We start from the raw sequence: 20,195 nt of genomic DNA, 5'->3' as shown, positions 1-20,195 counted from the left end.
CATGATACTATACATAGAGAATCCTAAAGAGGCTACCAGAAAACTACTAGAACTAATCAATGAATGTGGTAAAGTAGCAGGATACAAAATTAATGCACAGAAATCTCTTGCATAACTATACACTAATGATGAAAAATCTGAAAGAGAAATTAAGGAAACACTCTCATTTACCATTGCAACAAAAAGAAAAAAATACCTAGCAATAAACCTACCTAAGGAGATAAAAGACCTGTATGCAGAAAACTATGATACTGATGAAAGAAATTAAAGATGATACCAACAGATGGAGAGATATACCATGTTCTTGGATTGGAAGAATCAACATTGTAAAAATGACTATACTACCCAAAGCAATCTACAGATTCAATATAATCCCTATCAAACTACCAGTGGCATTTTTCACTGAACTAGAACAAAAAATTTCACAATTTGTATGGAAACACAGATGACCCCAAATAGCCAAAGCAATCTTGAGAATGAAAAACAGAGCTGGAGGAATCAGGCTCCATGACTTCAGACTATAAAAAAAAGCTACAGTAATCAAGACAGTACGGTACTGGCACAAAAACAGAAAGATAGATCAATGGAACAGGATAGAAAGCCCAGAGATAAACCCATGCACATATGGTCACCTTATCTTTGATAAAGGAGGCAAGAATATACAATGGAGAAAAGACAGCTTCTTGAATAAGTGGTGCTGGGATAACTGGATAGATACATGGAAAAGAATGAAATTATAACACTTCCTAACACCATACACATAAATAAACAGAAAATGGATTAAAGACCTAAATGTAAGGCCACACACTATAAAACTCTTAGAGGAAAACATAGGCAGAACACTCTGTCACATAAATCATAGCAAGATCCTTTTTGACTCACCTCCTGGAGAAATGGAAATAAAAATAAACAAATGGGACCTACTGAAACTTAAAAGCTTTTGCACAGCAAAGGTAGCCATAAACAAGACAAAAAGACAACCCTCAGAATGGGAGAAAATATTTGCAAATGAAGCAATTGACAAAGGAATAATCTCCAAAATTTACAAACAGCTCACACAGCTCAATATCACAAAAACAAACAACCCAGTCCAAAAATGGGCAGAAGACCTAAACAGACATTTCTCCAAAGAAGAGATACAGATTGCAAACAAACACATGAAAGGATGCTTAACATCACTAATCATTAGATAAATGCAAATCAAAACTGCAATTAGGTATCACCTCACACCAGTCAGAATGACCATCATCAAAAAATCTACAAACAATAAATGCTGGAGCTGGTATGGAGAAAAGGGAAGCCTCTTTCACTGTTGGTGGGAAAGTAAATTGATACAGCCACTATGGAGAACAGTATGGAAGTTTCTTAAAAAACTAAAAGTAGAAGTGTCATATAACCCAGCAATCCCACTACTGGGCATATACCCTGAGAAAACCATAATTCAAAAAGAGTCATGTACCACAGTGTTCATTGCGGCTCTGTTTACAGTAGCCAGGACATGGAAGCAACCTAAGTGTCCATCAACAGATGAATGGATAAAGAAGGTGTGGCACATATATACAGTGGAATATTACTCAGCCATAAAAGTAAAAGAAATTGAGTTATTTGTAGTGAGGTGGATGGACCTAGAGTCTGTCTTTCAGAGTGAAGTAAGTGAGAAAGAGAAAAACAAATACTGTATGCTAACGCATATATATGGAATCTTAAAAAAAAACAAAACAAAAAACTGGTTCTGAAGAACCTAGGGCAGGACAGGAATAAAGATGCAGGTGTAGAGAATGGACTTGAAGACACGGGGAGGGGGAAGAGTTAGCTGGGGCAAAGTGAGACAGTGGCATGGACATATATACACTACCAAAAGTAAAATAGATAGCTAGTGGGAAGAAGCTGCATCGCATGGGAAGATCAGTTCTGTGCTCTGTGACCATCTAGAGGGGTGGGATAGGGAGGGTGAGAGGGAGGGAAATGCAAGAGGGAGGGGATATGGGCATATATGTATACATATAACTGATTCACTTTGTTATACAGCAGAAACTAACACACCATTGTAAAGCAATTATACTCCAATAAATATGTTTTTTAAAAAAGTTGCAATTTTGACTTTCAAATACATTTATTTAGGACTTAATAACTCTCTTTCTTTCTTAGGTTCCCTAGTGAAAATTTCACCTCTTTCCTCACCCTCTTCCTCACCTCTCCATGGGACCCCTGCCAGCAGCCCAGTCAGCAAAATTTCTGCAGTGCAGTTTCCAGAATCTGCCGATGCAACTGCCAAACAAGGCCTAAGTTCTCACAGGGCCGTAACTTACACTCAGAGTGCCCCTGACCTTTCTCCTCAGATCCTGACTCCACCTGTTATATGTAGCAGGTAAGGAATTCATATCATTAGCTGGAGTTTAACTAATAATAAAACTAATACTGGTTTTCCTTTTAGGAACACTCACCACCAGTCCACGCACCTCTGTGTAGGTTGCCCAAAGTAGTTGACAAGAAAGTACAAATAATGTGATTTGTGTTGAATAGGCTGAATAGAAACTTTTCAGTGCTTTTCCCTTAACAGAAATTTGAGAGTCCATATAGTCCATACAGCTAATCTTTGGAGATGATACAAAATAATGTCGTATATTTTGTCTGCTTGCTGATGGAGGATGCATAAAACATATAATTAAAAACTCGTATCAAGTCATTTGGTATAATTTGATATTTTGTTGGGATATTTTTTACTTGTTCTCCAGGGAGGATTTTATATTGATTTTAAAGGTACTTCTTTTTATCTCAAGTTTGCAATTCCCATTTTAATGCTTTAAAAATATGCAGATAACACATGGCACGTTATGGCTGGACTCAAATGGATCTCTGAATACAGTGAAGCAATTGCTTGTGCTGCTCTGTCCTATTGAAACGGAATGACAGAGTATTGTCTATTACAGCAGATAAGAAAAAAGAGCCTAGCGTGATAAGACTATTTTGCCCACACAGTCACTAAAAAAGAAATACCTCCTCTTACTGATTAACATATTATTGTTCTTCAGTAATAACTTTATCTTGAATAACTGATCGTAAAGCATTACAATCTTTTTTTAAGTAGTAAAGAGTTGAGTGTTTTAAAACTAAGTTATAATCGTGCGAGTGGCTTGAATAAAATGGTATTTTCCCCCCTAAGGTTAACGAGGATAACTGTTTGAATACATTAGTTACATGTTAATCTTCTAATAGCAAATGTTGGGTCACAGACCCAGGCTTGATCAATGAATTCAGATTTAAGCCTCACAAATTTCATTTTCTGATCATTTGTTCAGAAATTCTATGTTAAATGATTATTTCTTTTTATAATCTTTATTTTTCCTTCCTTTCTCTTTACAAATAGTTTCAAAGGGAAAATCACTTGTGTTTGTTTGTTTGGCCAGGACCAGAGTGAAAAGTTATTCCACCATCCAAAAGTTATTCTGCTGCCTTCTGTATAATAGCATTTTTAATAAAATAATTTCTGTGGGATGTTAATCCCATCTTTTATCCACCCCAAAAAAAGTATGCTCTGTGGTAAAACAGGCCTATCATATTTTCCTCTTAGTGATTCACAACACACCTCACTTTATTTAAAGCTCTGAGAAGTCCTGCAAAAGGAAAACCTCTTGAGTTTTGTTTCATCTGGCGATTTCTGACTTTATTTGACCACAGAACCAATTTCTTTATGTTAACACCCAAGAATTGCCCCTAGAGCTAGTGTTTGGTGGAACACCCTCAAGAAACACTTTTTTTGTGGTGTGCCTCCCGAGCCAAGACGAAGCCTAGGGGAGTCACCAGCATCAAGGACATCTGCTTCCAGCACTTTGTTTCTAGGGAGACGCTCCCGCTGTGAGCTCCAGACTTGTGCGAAATAAATTGCCTAAAAAAAGAACAGAGAGGTTCAGAAAAGATGTACCGCTCACTTAGCTTTTCTCACCACAGTCTATTTTTTTGTATTCTTAGCAGAAAGAATGTAATAGGATTTTTATAAAAGAGGTTTTGGAGAAAAACAAGGGAATTTCACTGTCTACTTGTTCAGTAATGTTTATAAATCCAGTAGTGTGTGTTTTATTTGTTTGGGCTTTATAAATCTATAATTCAAACCATGTTTTATTATTGCCTTCAAGGCAGCCACCCATGTAGGCACAGAGAGCTCCAGAAACACATGACTAATTATTGTGGTTTCCCCCGTTAAACTTGAAGGATTTGGCGTTGAATCCCAGTCTCTTGGCCGCTGTAATGTCTATGCAACAAGCTGGTTTTTTGGCAAAAGAGGTAGTCTATTTGAACTACTCATTTAAACGTTCCTTTTAAGTTTATCTTGCAAAGAAAAATCTTCAAACTAATAAACTCGACTTTTACATGTTTCATCCAAACATGTAAGCCCATCATTTACAACTATGGGCTTTTTCCTTGGGTTCTGTCATTTTCTTTTGAGTCCCTAAATCAGGCTGATAGGATTTCATAATTAGAAATATTTTGTGTGTGATGCTTTCTGCTTACATTCAAGGCTTGAAAAATAAATTTGCTTTGGATGAAAATGCTCTAACCGGGAAATGCTTATCTCTACTACACATATAAACACAATTCAGTGGGAAAAGGTGAGGAGATATTTAATATATTAACTTATAACATATCACTCTTCTCTTTTCCCTTTACAGTGAGTAACCTGTGGCTGAATAACAAATAAACAAAAACTCTCTGAGACCCTTTCTAATATTAGGCAGGACGAAAGAACCCAGAAGCGAAAAACAGAATTAAAATCTAATCATAAAGTCTCTAAATAAGATAAGTGAGAGAGGAAACTTGCCAGGCCATTCGTGGGGTTACTTTGTAATTTATTAAACAGTCAAAACTGTTGAAAAAGCAAAAGTATCCTACATCCTCCAGCCTCCTCCGTTAAAGAACCCTGTCCACTTCTCTAGTACCTTCATTTTTCTCCATTACCCACAGGGCACTCCCTTGGCCTGTTTTTCTCAACTAGCAACCTTTGTGGTCAGTTTTACGTCCACTCTTCATCAAAATGTATGTCTACTTTATTCATTTCCTTAGAGCCTTAACGGGAACTGATCAATCTGAAAAAATAATTCTTATTTTGTGGCAAAAATAAAATTAATCTATCATTATTCTATTTTCATGTATGCAATCTATTCTTAAAGGGCTCTTTGGACATAAAATCTCATAACCCATAGAAATAAATCTAATAATGAGGCTTTTAAGCAGACACAAAGGGATTCCATTGGGAAAGATATTTTTGACCAAATACACATCGGCACCTCCAAAATCACTACTGAAAATAGGTAGCAGACTATTCCAGGATTCTCTAAATAATATAAAAAAAAACATTGCCAGTAGTTTCACCTCAGGTATGGTCTAGACCATGGAGGAGTATGAGAGTTGAACAGAGTTTTTGATCCTTTGTATTGACACAGCACACTCTCCTGCCCACAAAAAAAAAACAACAAAACAAAACAAAAAAAAACCCCCAGCATCCTACATATCAACATCCATGTATAAAACAAAATGATTTCTTTCCATCAAACGAATAAGTAGAATATAGAAATATTTGATTATTGTTACTTATCTAAATGTATGCGTACATGGTGTGTCTATGATTTTCTGAAAAGAAAGGACCTACTTACAGGTGTTCCATTATTTCTCAGCTGTGGCAGACCATATTCCCAAGGGACTCCTGCTGATGGGCCCCTGGAGAGAAGTGGGGCAGCCATTCGAACACCAAGCAGAACCGGTAATTATTTATTGGATTCTGTTCCTCAAAGTGGAAATTGCTTTACTTGATTCTTTTTCTGATCAAAAAGGTAACATATGTTTTTGATTTTTTAGATTACAAATTTAAAAAGACAATGAAGGAAATCAAAATCGTCTGTAATCCTACTACCTAGAGTTAATCATAGGTTAAATTTTGATGCAAAGCTGTCCAAAATGTTTCTATACATCTACACACAAATGACTATATTTTTGAAATGAGAGGCCATTTTACATAATGTACAGAACTCTACAGAAATGTTATTTTATCTTGGACATTGGAGGGTCATCTATTTTAGGGTGCTCTGTGGAGATCTCCATTGCACACCCTGAGAAATGACCCTGCTTAGATCACTGTAAACTTAGGGAAGAAAACATACTTTTTCCTTGAGGCAGTATTACAGAGAGATTCAGAAAAATAGGCATTGGAGCCTGGTTTATATCCTGTTTCAACTTCTGACTCACCTGTAATCTCTGTTTCTCGGTTCCTTCATCTGTAGAATGGAGACAAAAACGGTACCTACCAAACAGGATTATTGTGAGAATTAAATTACTAAAGCACATAAAGCACTTATTATAGTATCTGGGTCACTGTAAGTAGTGTTTGCTGCCATAATTACTGTAATAATTATTATTTTATTTTTATTGATGCAATCCTAGGGACTTGCTATCAAAACCAAGTTTGCTGAAAGTTTGCAAGGTAGAAAAAAATGGCTTTCATGAACTTTAGACTTTAGGATAATAGAGTGACCTAAGAATGTTTCTTAATTATCTGCTCCAGCATTTCTTGATAGATACTCAATAAATATTGATTATTTGCCCACAAGAATGGTGTGCTGCGGCAATGGACAAAGGTCCGGGGACATAGGCAAGGAAAGATAAAAAAAGAGAGTTCTGTGTTCTGAGAGTTATCTGATATTGTAGACTTATCTGATATTGTAGCTCTCTGAAGTGAGAATATTCCCTTCTCTATGTCCCTCATCTCTCACTCTATTGAGGCTGATAGAATAAGGGGAGTGTTTCCTTATCACCTTTGGTCTCCTGCAGGGCCACGGCCTTTGAGTGTGCTTCTTCATTTTTCTGCAAATTCTGGGATTGAAACTTGTCAGTTACACTTTCAGACTGTGTCTGATTCTAACCTAGAAAGCTGTTGCATGAGAAATATGGGAGAAAGATGGGTCCTTCGAAATGTCCTACAAAATACTCCTGGTTGGAATAGGCTACATAACAAAAGCCATTATTCACCAGCAATATGAGGACATATGACAAACCTAGACTATCCAAAGCAATCTTGAAGAAGGAGAACAAAGTTAGAGGATATATGTCTCCTGACTTCAAGACTTAAACCACAGTAATGGACAAAGTGTAATGCTGGCATAAGTGTAGTGCTGGCAAATAGAATCAAATGGAATAGAGTAGAAAGCCCCACATAAGACCCACACCTATACAGTCATTGAACTTTCAACAAAGATCCAATTTTCCAATCTAGTAGGGCTGGAAAAAAATGAATCTCACTCCCTACTTCACACCATGTGAAACATTATTCTGAGATAGAGCACAGGCCTAACTGTAAAAGCTAAAGCAATAAAACTTCTGAAAAAAAACACAGGCAGATATCTTTGTGGTTTAGGGAAAGGCAAAGATTTTGTAGGCCATGGAAAGCAATAAACAGGAGAGAAAAAAATGCTAGGCTTCATCAGGAGTATAGGAACTCGGGTTAGACTTCATGAGTTCAATTCTGGTGACAGAATTTACCAGCTGTATGCTCCTGGGCAATTTACATAGCCTTTCTGTGCCTCAGTTTCCTATCTGCAGAGTGAGGATAATAGTAACACAATAAAACCTGCCTCATAGGATTGTTAAGAGGATTCAATGTGTTAGTACAAATAAAATGCTTTCCGTAGTATCTGGCACATAGCAAGCACTCCATAAACTTCATTCAGGCACTTTATTCAGCTGAGAGAAGCTTCCTGAGGTCTTTACCCCAGAAGCATGTTCTTCAGACACTTGATATTACCTGATTTATCCTTTGGTTAGCACAGTTCAGTGCTGAGTGCAGTGGAAGATATGTGGAGAGGAGCAGAGACAGAAGAAAGCACAGATCCCTAGGAATCAAGATTGGATACATAGGACCTGCCATGCTCTTTAGCACATGCTATGGCTGGTATATTCTACAGACCATTTTGTTCTTGGGTGTCAACTCAATTTCTCCCACCCATGTGCCCATTCTAGAGGTAAGGTTCTAGTCAGCTACTAGGTGGTTTAGTGTGTTGGGTCATGGATAAAGGAAAAAGAAATATAAAGTCATAGGATTTTATATGCTACACATGAAGTCATTTTCAAAAGAGAAACAGACTCACAGATATAGAAAACAAACTTATGGTTACCAAAGGGGGAACCATAAGTTACCAAAGTGGGGAGGGATAAATTAGGAGTTTGGGATTAGCAGATATAAACAACTATATATAAGATGGGTAAACAACAAGGTTTTACTGTATAGCACAGGGAACTCTATTCAATATCCTGTAATAAACCATAATGGAAAAGAATTTGAAAAAGAAAATGTCTACACGTCTAACCAAATCACTTTGCTGTACACAGAAACTAACACAGCATTGTAAATCAACTATACTTCAATTTTAAAAAAAAGGTGTAGGGCTTCCCTGGTGGCACAGTGGTTGAGAGTCCGCCTGCAAATGCAGGGGACGCGGGTTCGTGCCCTGGTCCGGAAAGATCCCATATGCCGCGGAGCGGCTGGGCCCGTGAGCCATGGCCGCTAAGCCTGCGGGTCCGGAGCCTGTACTCCGCAACGGGAGAGGCAACAACAGTGAGAGGCCCGTGTACTGCAAAAAAAAAAAAAAAAAGGTGTAACTTGAAAGTCATAGGATTTTTAAAAGGTCGGAACTACTGCTCTGAGCATTATTATTGAGGAATTATTGAATGTCCTATAAATCACAGATCATAACTCCACCTATTTTACTGGGTTTAAAAAATGTGTGCTTTTTCCCACCCTATCATCCTATATTCTTGATTTGTAAGCTCATGAAAGCAGTATTTCCATAAACACTGTATCTACCATGTGCATTTTAGGAATATTCACTTAAATGGGACCCCTTTTTCCTTTGCAAGTTTCATAATAGGCTCTTCTCTTTTAATTACAGATGACACCACTCAAGTTACCTCTGATTATGAAACCAATAACAACAGTGATAGCAGTGATATTGTACAGAACGAAGATGAGACTGAATGCCCCAGAGAGCCTCTGAGGAAGACATCAGCTTGCAGCACCTATACTCCCGAGGCCATGATATTCCTGGTAGCCCCCCATCACTTAACTCATTTACTTGAGAAATTGGTTTCTATGACAGGAATTGGCTTAGAAATAGATTCCTGAATCATTAGGTTTGAAGATTTGTGTCACTTGGGTTATACATGTATTATAGCCCTCCCTATATGTATCAACATAATTTTTCTCTATCCAAGTCTTACTGGGACCTTAACGGTCCTATTATTTAGTGATTAAAAACAGAAGTATTCATCTCCACAACTGATTACAGATATTTCCTAACCCAATCTAAAAATGTACATGTGCATAGGAAAATGAATTATTTCTATCAGTAAAATAATATTTTATAAATATCAGGCAATCAAAATGAAATATATTAGTTATCGTAGGACTTCTGTTGGTTCTTCTGTAGTACCTCCTTGATTTAGAAAGTGAGACAATATTTATTTTCCTTGTTAAATTAAACCAGGTTTACATTGACACTTGCTACCCATTAAAACATCTTTTAATGATGATGTATTTTGTGTGTTTAAAAAGATCCACTTAAAGTGGATAAAAGCATATATTTGAGTCTGGTTAGTTTGGGGGAGGCAGCAATGGTAGAAAATAGTTGACTGTCTTGTGATTATCAATTGCTGCTCTTATCATTTTTCTTTTACCTGATTTACCATTTATACTTCTAAATCAAAGAGATTGTCAGATAAAATAATGTATATGTCTCCTTATCCTCATTATCTTTATTTTCTATTTTTTGGTAAATAAATTTAAGAATGTCTTCATTTGGGACCAGTTATAAAAATGTTTTCTCATATATACAGTGTGTGCTTTTTGGAAACCATGGATCACAGGAATTGAATTAAAATCCCTGAAAATTATATAAATTGTAACTCTACAGGATTAATGCTGATTTTGAAGCAGTAATATAAATTGGACCAACTAGAGTAGGGGTGATCTACTCCCCCTCCCCACTCGTGTTTCTTTTGAGAGTTCAATATAAGCCAGGAATCCTCATCTCAGAAAAATTTACATAAAAATATGGAGCTAAGTTTGCATACAATTTCAGTGTTCTGAAGTACTTGAATCTTTATTTGAGAACTCTACAGAAGACTGAAAAGCAGTTATGTTAATTTATGAAAGAAACAGCTAATTTTTCTATAGAGTGTATGAACCAGGAATAGGCAGGCACTTAATAATGTAAAATTCATGGTCTGAAACAGCATTAAGACCTTTTCTCCTTACCTTGGGGGTCGATGTTTTGTTCGTTTTGGTTTTTTTTTTTTTTTTGAAGATCACTCATTCACCCTAAAGTCATTTATTTCAGGTAACCTCTATTGTTGAATTGAATTTACCAAAGAAGGAGCAAATTGTTTTGTAGAAAAACTGCACGCTGTTAAAATATTTTTATTTTCATTACAGGACAAACCAATTCTTGCTCCTGAACCTCTTGTCATGGATAACTTGGACTCAATTATGGAGCAGCTAAATACTTGGAATTTTCCAATTTTTGATTTGGTGGAGAAAATAGGAAGAAAATGTGGCCGTATTCTTAGTCAGGTAAGAAATGCATTCATACATATGACTTTAAATGTAAAAAAAAATTCCTTGTTTGTTTATATCTCTGTACATACTTAACATCAGTGGTGAATATTAGGTGGAGAAAGGAAATTTTAGTACCCAACATTCTGTAGATTCCTTGCTGGTGGGATAACGAAAAAAATTAGAACTTCAAGTGAGTAGAATATCATATTCTGCAATTAAAATATTATGTATTTTCTAAGACAAAATGGAGGGGGCAGGGATACACAAGCAAGATAGAGAAGTGATCTAAATTCATAGAATTCAGCAAAAGAAAAGTTGACCCAAGCCCTCACAAGAAGAAAGCTGCCAATTTATAAACACTAATTTATTGTCTGTGATTATTTCCAATGACTAGTTTTTTTAACTTTTGAATAGTATAGTGCTTACACCTTATCAAAAATAAGATATTATGCAGTAGTACGTTTCCTCCAGTGCTGTGAGAAACACATTAGAGTTCTTTGTATTTTAATATGGAAAACACCTTTAGGTATCACAAGAAATATAGAAGACGAACTATTACTGCATAACGAGCCTTTTTTTTCTTAAGTATTTTTTCCTTAAGCTCAGCTACTTTCAAGGTTTCCCAAATAAAGAAACGTTTTGTTTCTCTGAAGGAGAAAGAAAACATATGGAAATTAAGAATTTGAACATGTTTGTTCTCAATAAATAAAATGGAACAAAATGGATTTGCTCTATTATTGAGCCCCTATCAAAACTCTTAATTAATGGGGATGATGGAATAATATTTATCAGCTTATCTTAAAATATTTTAGGTGAGTTCTTACAGATTGAAGAAATATCACAGCAAAGATACTAAAGACTACCAGGTTTGTTAATATCAGATTTAGGTGAGAATTCAGGACCCACATTTACTGGAGCCTCTAAACCTTCCCTGCAAAACACTAGAAAAGAAATCACTTGTTGGACTGATTTCTACTCCATGCAATGCAGACAGGCTTTCTTCAGACCTCGGAGCAAGTATGAGTGTAGAACTTTGGGGTGAGGGTTCCTGATCCATGAAGGTTTGAAGGAAGAAGATAGAGTGGGCTTTTCCCTTGCTCTTCAGTTCCTCAAACATGAAGTGCTAGGCTAGTCTCCAAGAAGAAAAATGTATGCCTTAAAGGAACTCCCATTCCAACAGGGAAATTAGATACGTGTCAAAATAATGACTTGCTACCTACAGAAGAAGTATGCTCAAATGACAGATAGCTTGTGAAGCTCAAAATAATTACAGTTTCCATAACATGCAGTTGTTGTCTCTACTGGACTCTGTTCTCACCATGAACACGTTGAGAACCAGAGTGGCAGCCCTTGCACTTTGACTAAGAGATACTACCCCTTTCTAGTTTTGTTAAAACATTTTTTTATTAATGTAACATTGGTTTATGATATTATACAAGTTTCATGTGCACATTGTATTTCTTCTTTGGTAGATCCTACCATGTGCTCACCACCAAAAATGTAGCTTCCATCTGTCACTGCACAGTTGACCCCCTTTACCTTTTTGCCCTCTCCCATCACTACTCTGTTCTCTATGTCTGCATGTTTGTTTTTTTGTGGTTTGTTCATTAATTTTGTTTGTTTGTGCTATTCCACATATAAGTAAAATCATTTTATGGTATTTCTCTTTCTGACTTATTTCACTTGGCAAAATATCCTCAAGATCCATGCATGTTTTTGAAAATTAATAGCCCCATTTTTCTTCTCTTTCTTTCTCCTCAATGCTGAACAGCATCTTCAGCATCTTTTATGCTTGCTGATCTTGAGGGTTTCTTTAAGGGTAGCTGTTTTATCCAGTCCACCTCTGCCTCATGCCTTGGGGCTTTTCCAGGGAGGTTTTGTATCCTACTCTCTGAAACTCATTGCATACCAGAACTCTGAGGGAGTGATTTTACCTGGAAATATGCCTGTAATGGTGCCACAAGAAGATGTGGCAGTGGGCCAGGAAGTCTTTTTTCTCTTCTACTGGAGAGTGTGTTCCCTGGGATGGAGAGAAAAATCTCACATTGTTTTGTATTTGATGTTATGTGTCACAGACTTCCCAAAACTTTACAACTTAATCTTCAGAGTAACTTGGATGCAGGTATTTCTTTAAATCTCTAGTTGATAGAAGAAGAAACTGAGACTTAAAATATACTGTTCATCTAAAGTCATATTGGACACAGGATTTGATATATCTGTATATCGGAAGTCCAGGCTTTTTACCTTCATTTCAAATCCTTTTCAGCCCCTCATAAAATGCATTTATTTATTATATTTTCAGACTCTCAGAATGGAGAATCTGAGAAAGTAGAAAGTGGTTATTATAGCAGTTGGTTTTACAGCACAAGTGACAGTACCAAATAACATTGCAGGTACCTAACCCCCTTAGAGTTCTGTGAACAGGGGTGGTGGGGCGGGAGGGTGCAACTTAACCAGTTTTACCACAAAATGTTTTCTAAAAGTTGTGAATACAAGTAGACAATAGAAAGATTAGATATAATTAACAATTAGATTTTTGTATCTTTTTTTCCAGTTATCTTTCAAAACTAAATACATAACTGTATGGTCCTTACTATGTCACTGTTTATTTTTTCCAAAATACAAAACACTGAACTTTGAGAAAAGACAACTTTATTTGCCTTGCTGTGGGTTTTTTTTTCTTTGATTTGAGTTTATAAGCACAAAAAACATGAAATTTTCACTGTGTAAAGGCATATTTTTTTGCACTTTAGTGAGACTTTAGGACAGCTGAAATGAATTAACTTGAACATTCCAAGAAATCACCTTTTGGCTGAGACTACACAGAAAAAGTCTCACTTCAAAAGACTTTTAAAGAGACATATGTGCAATGGAAATGATTTCTCAGCCTTAACGTACTGCCTGCCTTTTTGATGATTATCTTGTTTATTTTAACAAATTTAAAAGGACATCATTCAGATTTTGGAAGAGTATTTACCTTTTTTGGTTACCAGTATTTACCCAGTTTAACAGTGACTTTTCTTTATTCACGAGTTTGGATCATTGGCCGTTGATTTTTAACAGCTTCTTTGTGAAAATTCTCCTATTTTAAAATCATACTCTAAAATATCTTGTCTTAATTTTTCAATTCATCTTTCAAATGTTTTAAGACAATAATAGGAAAGTTTAGTCACTTGCAATCCTAACAGTATTGCTTTTCAAATAATGGTGGTAGGATTTGGAGCAGTTAAGAGCACACCGCTTGAATTCTGGTCTGATAATGTGTCAACTGTGTGCTCTTTTACAAGTCATTCAACTTCTCTGTGCCTTAGTGTCTTCTGCTTTCAAATGTTAATAATTAACAGTATCTATCTCATAAGATGCTCTCTGGATTAATTAATATAAAGAATTAATATATGTAAACTACTTAGAGCAGGCATCACACATATTAAATGCCATATATATATATACACACACACATATATATGTCAACAGCTGCAGCTGCTGTTATTGTTATAAATAATTTTTATTGAAGTAACACGCATAGTTAAATCCACTGGGTATTTATAAACAAGGACTCAAATATAGTTTAAAGCAATAGTATGGAGAAGATAAATAAAAGAAGAACTAGCTTGAAATATGATAGAAACCACAAACTTAACTTTCTGTTACCTTTTTAAAGAGAGGAGGTGGAGATTTTATGTAACACAGAAAAAGGGGAAAAATTAAATACACTTGCCATTCAGAGTGAAAAAAGCACGTATGATATACATACTCTGTTCCCAATGGGCAGCCACAGTGCTCCTTTTAGAACTTAAGTTAAATAAATAAAGACACTTCCCTGCTCCCATCTCTTTAAAGGCTCCATACTTCACTCAGTGTAAAAGTCCTCCTAATGATCAATCTGGCTGTCAAACAGCAAGACCGCAATCCACACAGTACCACTCTACAGTTACTAACTTAAATTTTACTCCTGTCCTCATTCACTCTGTTTTAGCCGTGTTGGCCTTCTTGCTGTTTCTTGAGTATAGCAAACATACCTCGGGGCTTTTGCTCTTTTTCCTCTGCTTAGAAAACTCTTTCCTTAGATATCCCTGTACCTCACTCTGCATCTCCTTCAATTATTTGCCCAAAGTCACCTGAATGTGCCTCTTCTAACCACCGTATTTAAAACAGCAATTGCCATGTCCTCCCTTGTACTCTGAACCTCCATCCCTGCTTCCCTTTCTCTTTTCATATAACATCACTTTCAGTCATAGTATATACCTTACTAATTATGTCTATGGTTTACTGCCCTACTCTGCTAGACCACAAGCTCTTTTTTTTTTTTTTTTTTTGCGGTACGCGGGCCTCTCACTGTCGTGGCCTCTCCCGTTGCGGAGCACAGGCTCCGGACGCGCAGGCTCAGCAGCCATGGCTCATGGGCCCAGCCGCTCCACGGCATGTGGGATCCTCCCGGACCGGGACACGAACCGGTGTCCCCTGCGTTGGCAGGCGGACTCTCAACCACTGCGCCACCCGGGAAGCCCAACCATAAGCTCTTTTAAGGAAAACTTCTTTGTTTTGTTCATCTATATATATGCCTTGTAGATGGAAAATTGTCTTAAACAGAGTAGGCACTCAAAAGACATATGCTGAATGAATAAATCACTTTTTTAGTTATATATACCTGTGTATATATGTACACAAATACATACATAATATATGTAACTGATGAACATTAAATATCTAATTAAAAAATATTAGTGAATTTGAACAGATTTAAAGTCAATAACAAAAAATAGAAAAGTAACCGTGAAGTATTATATGAAAGATTTAGAAGAAATATTTCAAGAGAATTTTAAGAAGGAATGCAAATAACAAAAAGGATGAATAATTCTTTCTTAGAGTCTCCTGAATTACAACCAGTACTGTGCCTTTGTGACGTAAAGTGAGGCCACTTTAAATGGTGCTGTACTCCATTCTGCCATGTGAATAACCGTTTCTCTCCCCATTACCTTCTTCTGTGCCTTTTTCGTGTTTTTCTTTCTCCCTCATTTGCATATCAAATATGCCAATTACATCCAGAGCTATTTACTTGATTTGAATCTCCAGAGCTATGAAAGTAATTGGAAGGAGAATAGATATTCAAAGGAGAAAGAAGACAATTGAGGGAAAATAGTTTAAACATTTTTATTCATACTGGATTAGAACAAATCTTTCTTCTCTATGTATTTCAACCAAGGCAACATTTTCTCTCTCTTAATTCTGTCTTCTTATTCTTCACTAAGGCACAACTCTGAATCCTTTATCCTCTAGAAAGCTTTTTTTTTTTTAATTTATAAAATTAGTCCAAATTAAAGCTTTCTCTCATTCTTTATTTAGCACTTATATATTATACAATTAGCAGTTTACTCAATATTATTCTCTTATTACTGACATCACATGCAATTTAGTACCTTGATATATTTCTATAGTGTATACTGGATTTTTTGGTTGGCTGTTTCTTGGGTTTTGTGCCTCTACCTTTAAAAATAGATTATATACCCCTTATCAGGGACTACAAGGGCTAGGACATGGAGGTCTTCAATATCTATTTACTGTTCCCAGTAAGTGTCTCTACGGGCAGTACATTAATATGTTTGATGGAATGTATACTTTTTTCCCCATTTTTCTCTTTACGTCTAATACACATTGAGGGATGTTTTGTAAGGCTTTGTCTTTTTCTTTCACAGGTATCATACAGACTTTTTGAAGACATGGGCCTCTTTGAAGCCTTTAAAATTCCAGTTAAGGAATTTATGAATTATTTTCATGCTTTGGAGATTGGCTACAGGGAAATTCCTTGTAAGTATAAGAATTAATACTTTTAAAATCCATTGAATTTGTTATGGGTAATGGGGTATTGAATTATTAGCTACTAGCACAGAATTACACATTGAAAATACCCTGTATGGCCACATGGTATAGTGATTAGGAGATAATAATTTATGTTAGAATTCTGGTCCCTTTACATATCAGCTGTTGGAGACCTGGGTTTTACTTAATCTCAATGTGCCTCATTTCTTAATCTGTAAAATGGGGATCATAATGGCTGCTTCATAGGATTGTTATGAGGATAAAATGATGTAATAATTCTAAAGGGGTTATAATAGTACCTTGCCCATAGTAACTACAATTTAATTGTGTGCTAAATAAATAATTAAATGTTAAATTTATTGCTCATTTTATAATATACTTCCCTCATTGGTTGAATTCTCAACCTTTATTCTGGCATCCACAGAGTTAAATCACTACCTATTAAAGTTTTTCAGTATAAGATAAACCTGGCTGGGAGTAGAGGGGCAGGAGGATGATGGTCTAATTAATAAAATAGGAGAGACATCTGGAAGTGGTTGTAGAGAAATTACTAGGAACATTTTAAAAATCAAGATAAATGTGAAGATCAAAGGAAAGGACACAACCAAGGGTTCAAACTTCTGAACTTTGAATATTGTGAGAATAAGTTTGTCATTTATAATCATGAGGAATTGGAACACAGAAGAGATATTAAATTTTCAATATGTAGCATTTCAGATTATCATCAGAACATGTAAGTAGCATTGTCCTACATGCTACAAAATAAATGGAACTGGAGAAAATGTCTGTAAATCCAATCAAAAATGTACCGAAATCATGTAGCTCTTTTAGGAAATAAATGCACAGAAAGAAAACTAGTCAAAGTAGTATCAATAGGGGCTTCCCTGGTGGCGCAGTGGTTGAGAGTCCGCCTGCCAATGCAGGGGACACGGGTTCGTGCCCCGGTCCGGGAAGATCCCACATGTCACGGAGCGGCTGGGCCCGTGAGTTTTAAATTTGCTTTTATATACCTTGGACTTTAGAATCCCATGTCTGTTTGTAGTTGCAAGGAGCTGAAGTTAAATAAAAATTATATGGAGACTAGAACACAAGTGTTTTCAGAAAGGGGTAGGGTAGTGCATTAACCAAGTGATCCATTATTAAGATGTTGGTTTTCAAAATGCCATCCACATGCTACATTAAGATGAAAGTGCACAGTTGATGTGTGATAGGAATGAGTTATGAATGAGGAGTTAGAAATGAGGAATGAGTTATTGTATCTACAAATTGTGTGACAGAAAAGGAGAATGAAGAATTAAATCTACAAGTGAGATTTGTTGGAGAATATGAACCAAATGCAGACAAAATAGGACAGTGGGAGTAGAGAGAGGAACTTAAGAGCGCTGGGTGCCGTGGGAAAGTCTGGCCGATGGGGCCATGGAAGTGGGGAAAGAAATATGAAAAAGGGGTAGTTTGAAAGGATTTCATGATAAGCCTTGCTTTCTTAATACCACATTCCCAGGGCCCACCCTGGTTGGATGCCAGGGATTGACCTAAGTGTTAGTGATTTCTCAAAGGCTAAGGAATTGCATAAATAAGCTTTTACAAGAAAGGAAGCCACTGCAAACACTAAAGAACAGCTAGTATCAGAATAAATTTACAAATTAATATTATATTTCAAAATACATTTTAGTGCTATAATCAGCTATTGCCAAGTTCCATTGAGTTCAAATTGATATAACTACTAACTTTTCTCTAGATAGTATACCATTAACTCAGAGAGATATTTGACCAGTATTTATTTAAGTGTAAAAAGAAGTTTTCAGGTCCCAAATTTTATTATTCATTTTTATATTGTCTTATTACATATTTATATGTTACAAGTAAACAGATATTTTTCCTGAAATATCACGTTCTTCATTCCAGGTGACAAGAATTGTTATAATAACTTTACTTTTTCTGTTAGAAGTCCCAGACACTTCCCATAAAGAGGATTTATTTATATCTTCTCAGAGAAAAGTTTTAATTTAATTGATGATCACTTTTAAATAATAATACCTTGCATGTTGTAGGGTTGTAAATTTAGACTAGTATGGACATTTAGTAAGAGCTTTGTTTATCATTATTTAAAATCAGTATGTGCAAAAATTTGTTGTATGTCTACTAATTTAACATCCACTCTTAGAGAACTATATTTCTAATATCTCTATATAAACCCACACAACTAAACGAAAAAAACCAAAGGGTAACCAAAATGGGGTTAGATTAGCTTTACTATCATAGTGAGCTAAAATATTAGAAACTAAATTTTTATTACAGTTCCAAGTTTAACAGTTTCCAAGAGAAGAGGGAAGGTATGAAAGCTTTTAAGTTTGTACCCAGAACGCTTACTAAAATTTGAAAAATCTATTAATAGATTTAAAAATGAGATAGATTCGATAGATAGATAGATAAATAGATAATTTCATGGAGCAGCAGTGGGTAAAATTATAAATATAGACAACTCACTGATAGAAATGTGATACCAAAAATATATTTGTTCAAAAAAGATTAGGATAAATTATAGTTTATATTCAATCGCACAGAGAGAAAATAATGTTTGATATTGTTCATAGTCCCTTTCAGTTGGGCATTTTTGGCTAGTAAAGGTGATAAATTGTTAGGTCATATTCATTCATGGATTCAAAGTTACTCTTAAGAGAGCATTTTCTATTTACAAAGACTTTCATCTCTAAAATATATTCTTCCTAACACCTCTCATTCTCATTAGTCAAGTTTGAGAAGGAGATAATGCTTCAGAAATACCTACGATCATGTACTATTTATTTAAAAAAATTTTTTTTGAATTTTATTTTTTTTATATAACAGGTTCTTATTAGTTATCCATTTTATACATATTAGTGTATATATGTCTATCCCAATCTCCCAATTCATCCCACCACCATGTACTATTTAATGGCAGCCATGAGAATAGTCTTGCTCAACTTAGTTTAGTTCAGTTCGATTAAGCTGTATGTGATGTGCCCACCAGTTTTAAAGCTAAATACTGAGTTGATGTGGAACAAGCTAGAAGGGCAGAACTATCAAAGCGTTAGCTACATTCCAAAGAAAAAAATATTTCAAGTCTCATTTCTGTTCTTTAGTATTAATATTTTCCCTCACCCTTTGGTGAATAGGAGCATAGAGAATTCTCAATGGAAAATCTATAAATTCAGGTCTAAACAAAATCTATAAGTTTTACATACAACCCCAGCCTTCCATTCCACCTCGCTTCAACCCGCTGCTTGAGGAGGCATAAGGAAAAACTGAGAAAACAAGTGTATCAAGACAGCAGAGGGGATGGGCAGGCTCTGGGAAAGCGTAGGGCGGGTGATGTGTTAGTGCATGCACGTGTGTTTATGTGTTGTCAGAAAGGCAGGGGAGGTTGCCTGGTGGGTGAGAGAATTATTAAGGGATTTGTCCAAAATGCAGAGATGAAGGAAGAGGATGAGAATAATAATGATAAAATAAGAAGAGCTCTGAAATCATTCCTTAGCCCTGTCAGTTGCCTTCCAGGGCCAGAAAAAGAAAAGCACTCTGAGCATATTCGTATGTCCTACAGAAACTTGTCAATCCTCTGTGTTGACTTAGCTAGCATCTTTCCTGGGTGTCTTTGCTCCTGAGCTGGTCCCCAGAGAATTAACGGCAAGAGCAACAGTGATACCTGCACTTGACACAGTATTTGCCCATAGTACGTGCGAAGTAAATATTTGTTTAACAAACATGTTAATGACTACTTAAAGGCAGATGGTTTTTCCATCCT

At 35.9% G+C, this 20,195-nt stretch overlaps 1 protein-coding gene across 2 annotated transcripts in view; it reads left to right on the top strand.

The window, feature by feature from the left end:
* PDE3A (phosphodiesterase 3A) overlaps positions 1–20,195 on the top strand; it is a gene marked incomplete at both ends in the record, with an annotated part of 307,728 nt that overhangs the window by 273,600 nt on the left and 13,933 nt on the right. The window contains 5 exons of one of the 2 annotated variants that reach the window (XM_079715861.1): positions 2,149–2,368; positions 5,670–5,755; positions 8,934–9,088; positions 10,475–10,612; positions 16,291–16,402. In XM_079715861.1, the coding sequence (XP_079571987.1) occupies positions 2,149–2,368; positions 5,670–5,755; positions 8,934–9,088; positions 10,475–10,612; positions 16,291–16,402 (711 nt within the window). The remainder of the gene's footprint in view (positions 1–2,148; positions 2,369–5,669; positions 5,756–8,933; positions 9,089–10,474; positions 10,613–16,290; positions 16,403–20,195) is intronic. The other variant, XM_079715862.1, reaches the window with a different exon arrangement.

This window comes from Hyperoodon ampullatus, assembly GCF_949752795.1.
Source record: "Hyperoodon ampullatus genome assembly, chromosome: 11".
Lineage (NCBI taxonomy): Eukaryota > Metazoa > Chordata > Mammalia > Artiodactyla > Ziphiidae > Hyperoodon > Hyperoodon ampullatus.
Note: the sequence above shows the minus strand (reverse complement) of the source record. Positions and strands in the feature narration are given on the sequence as shown.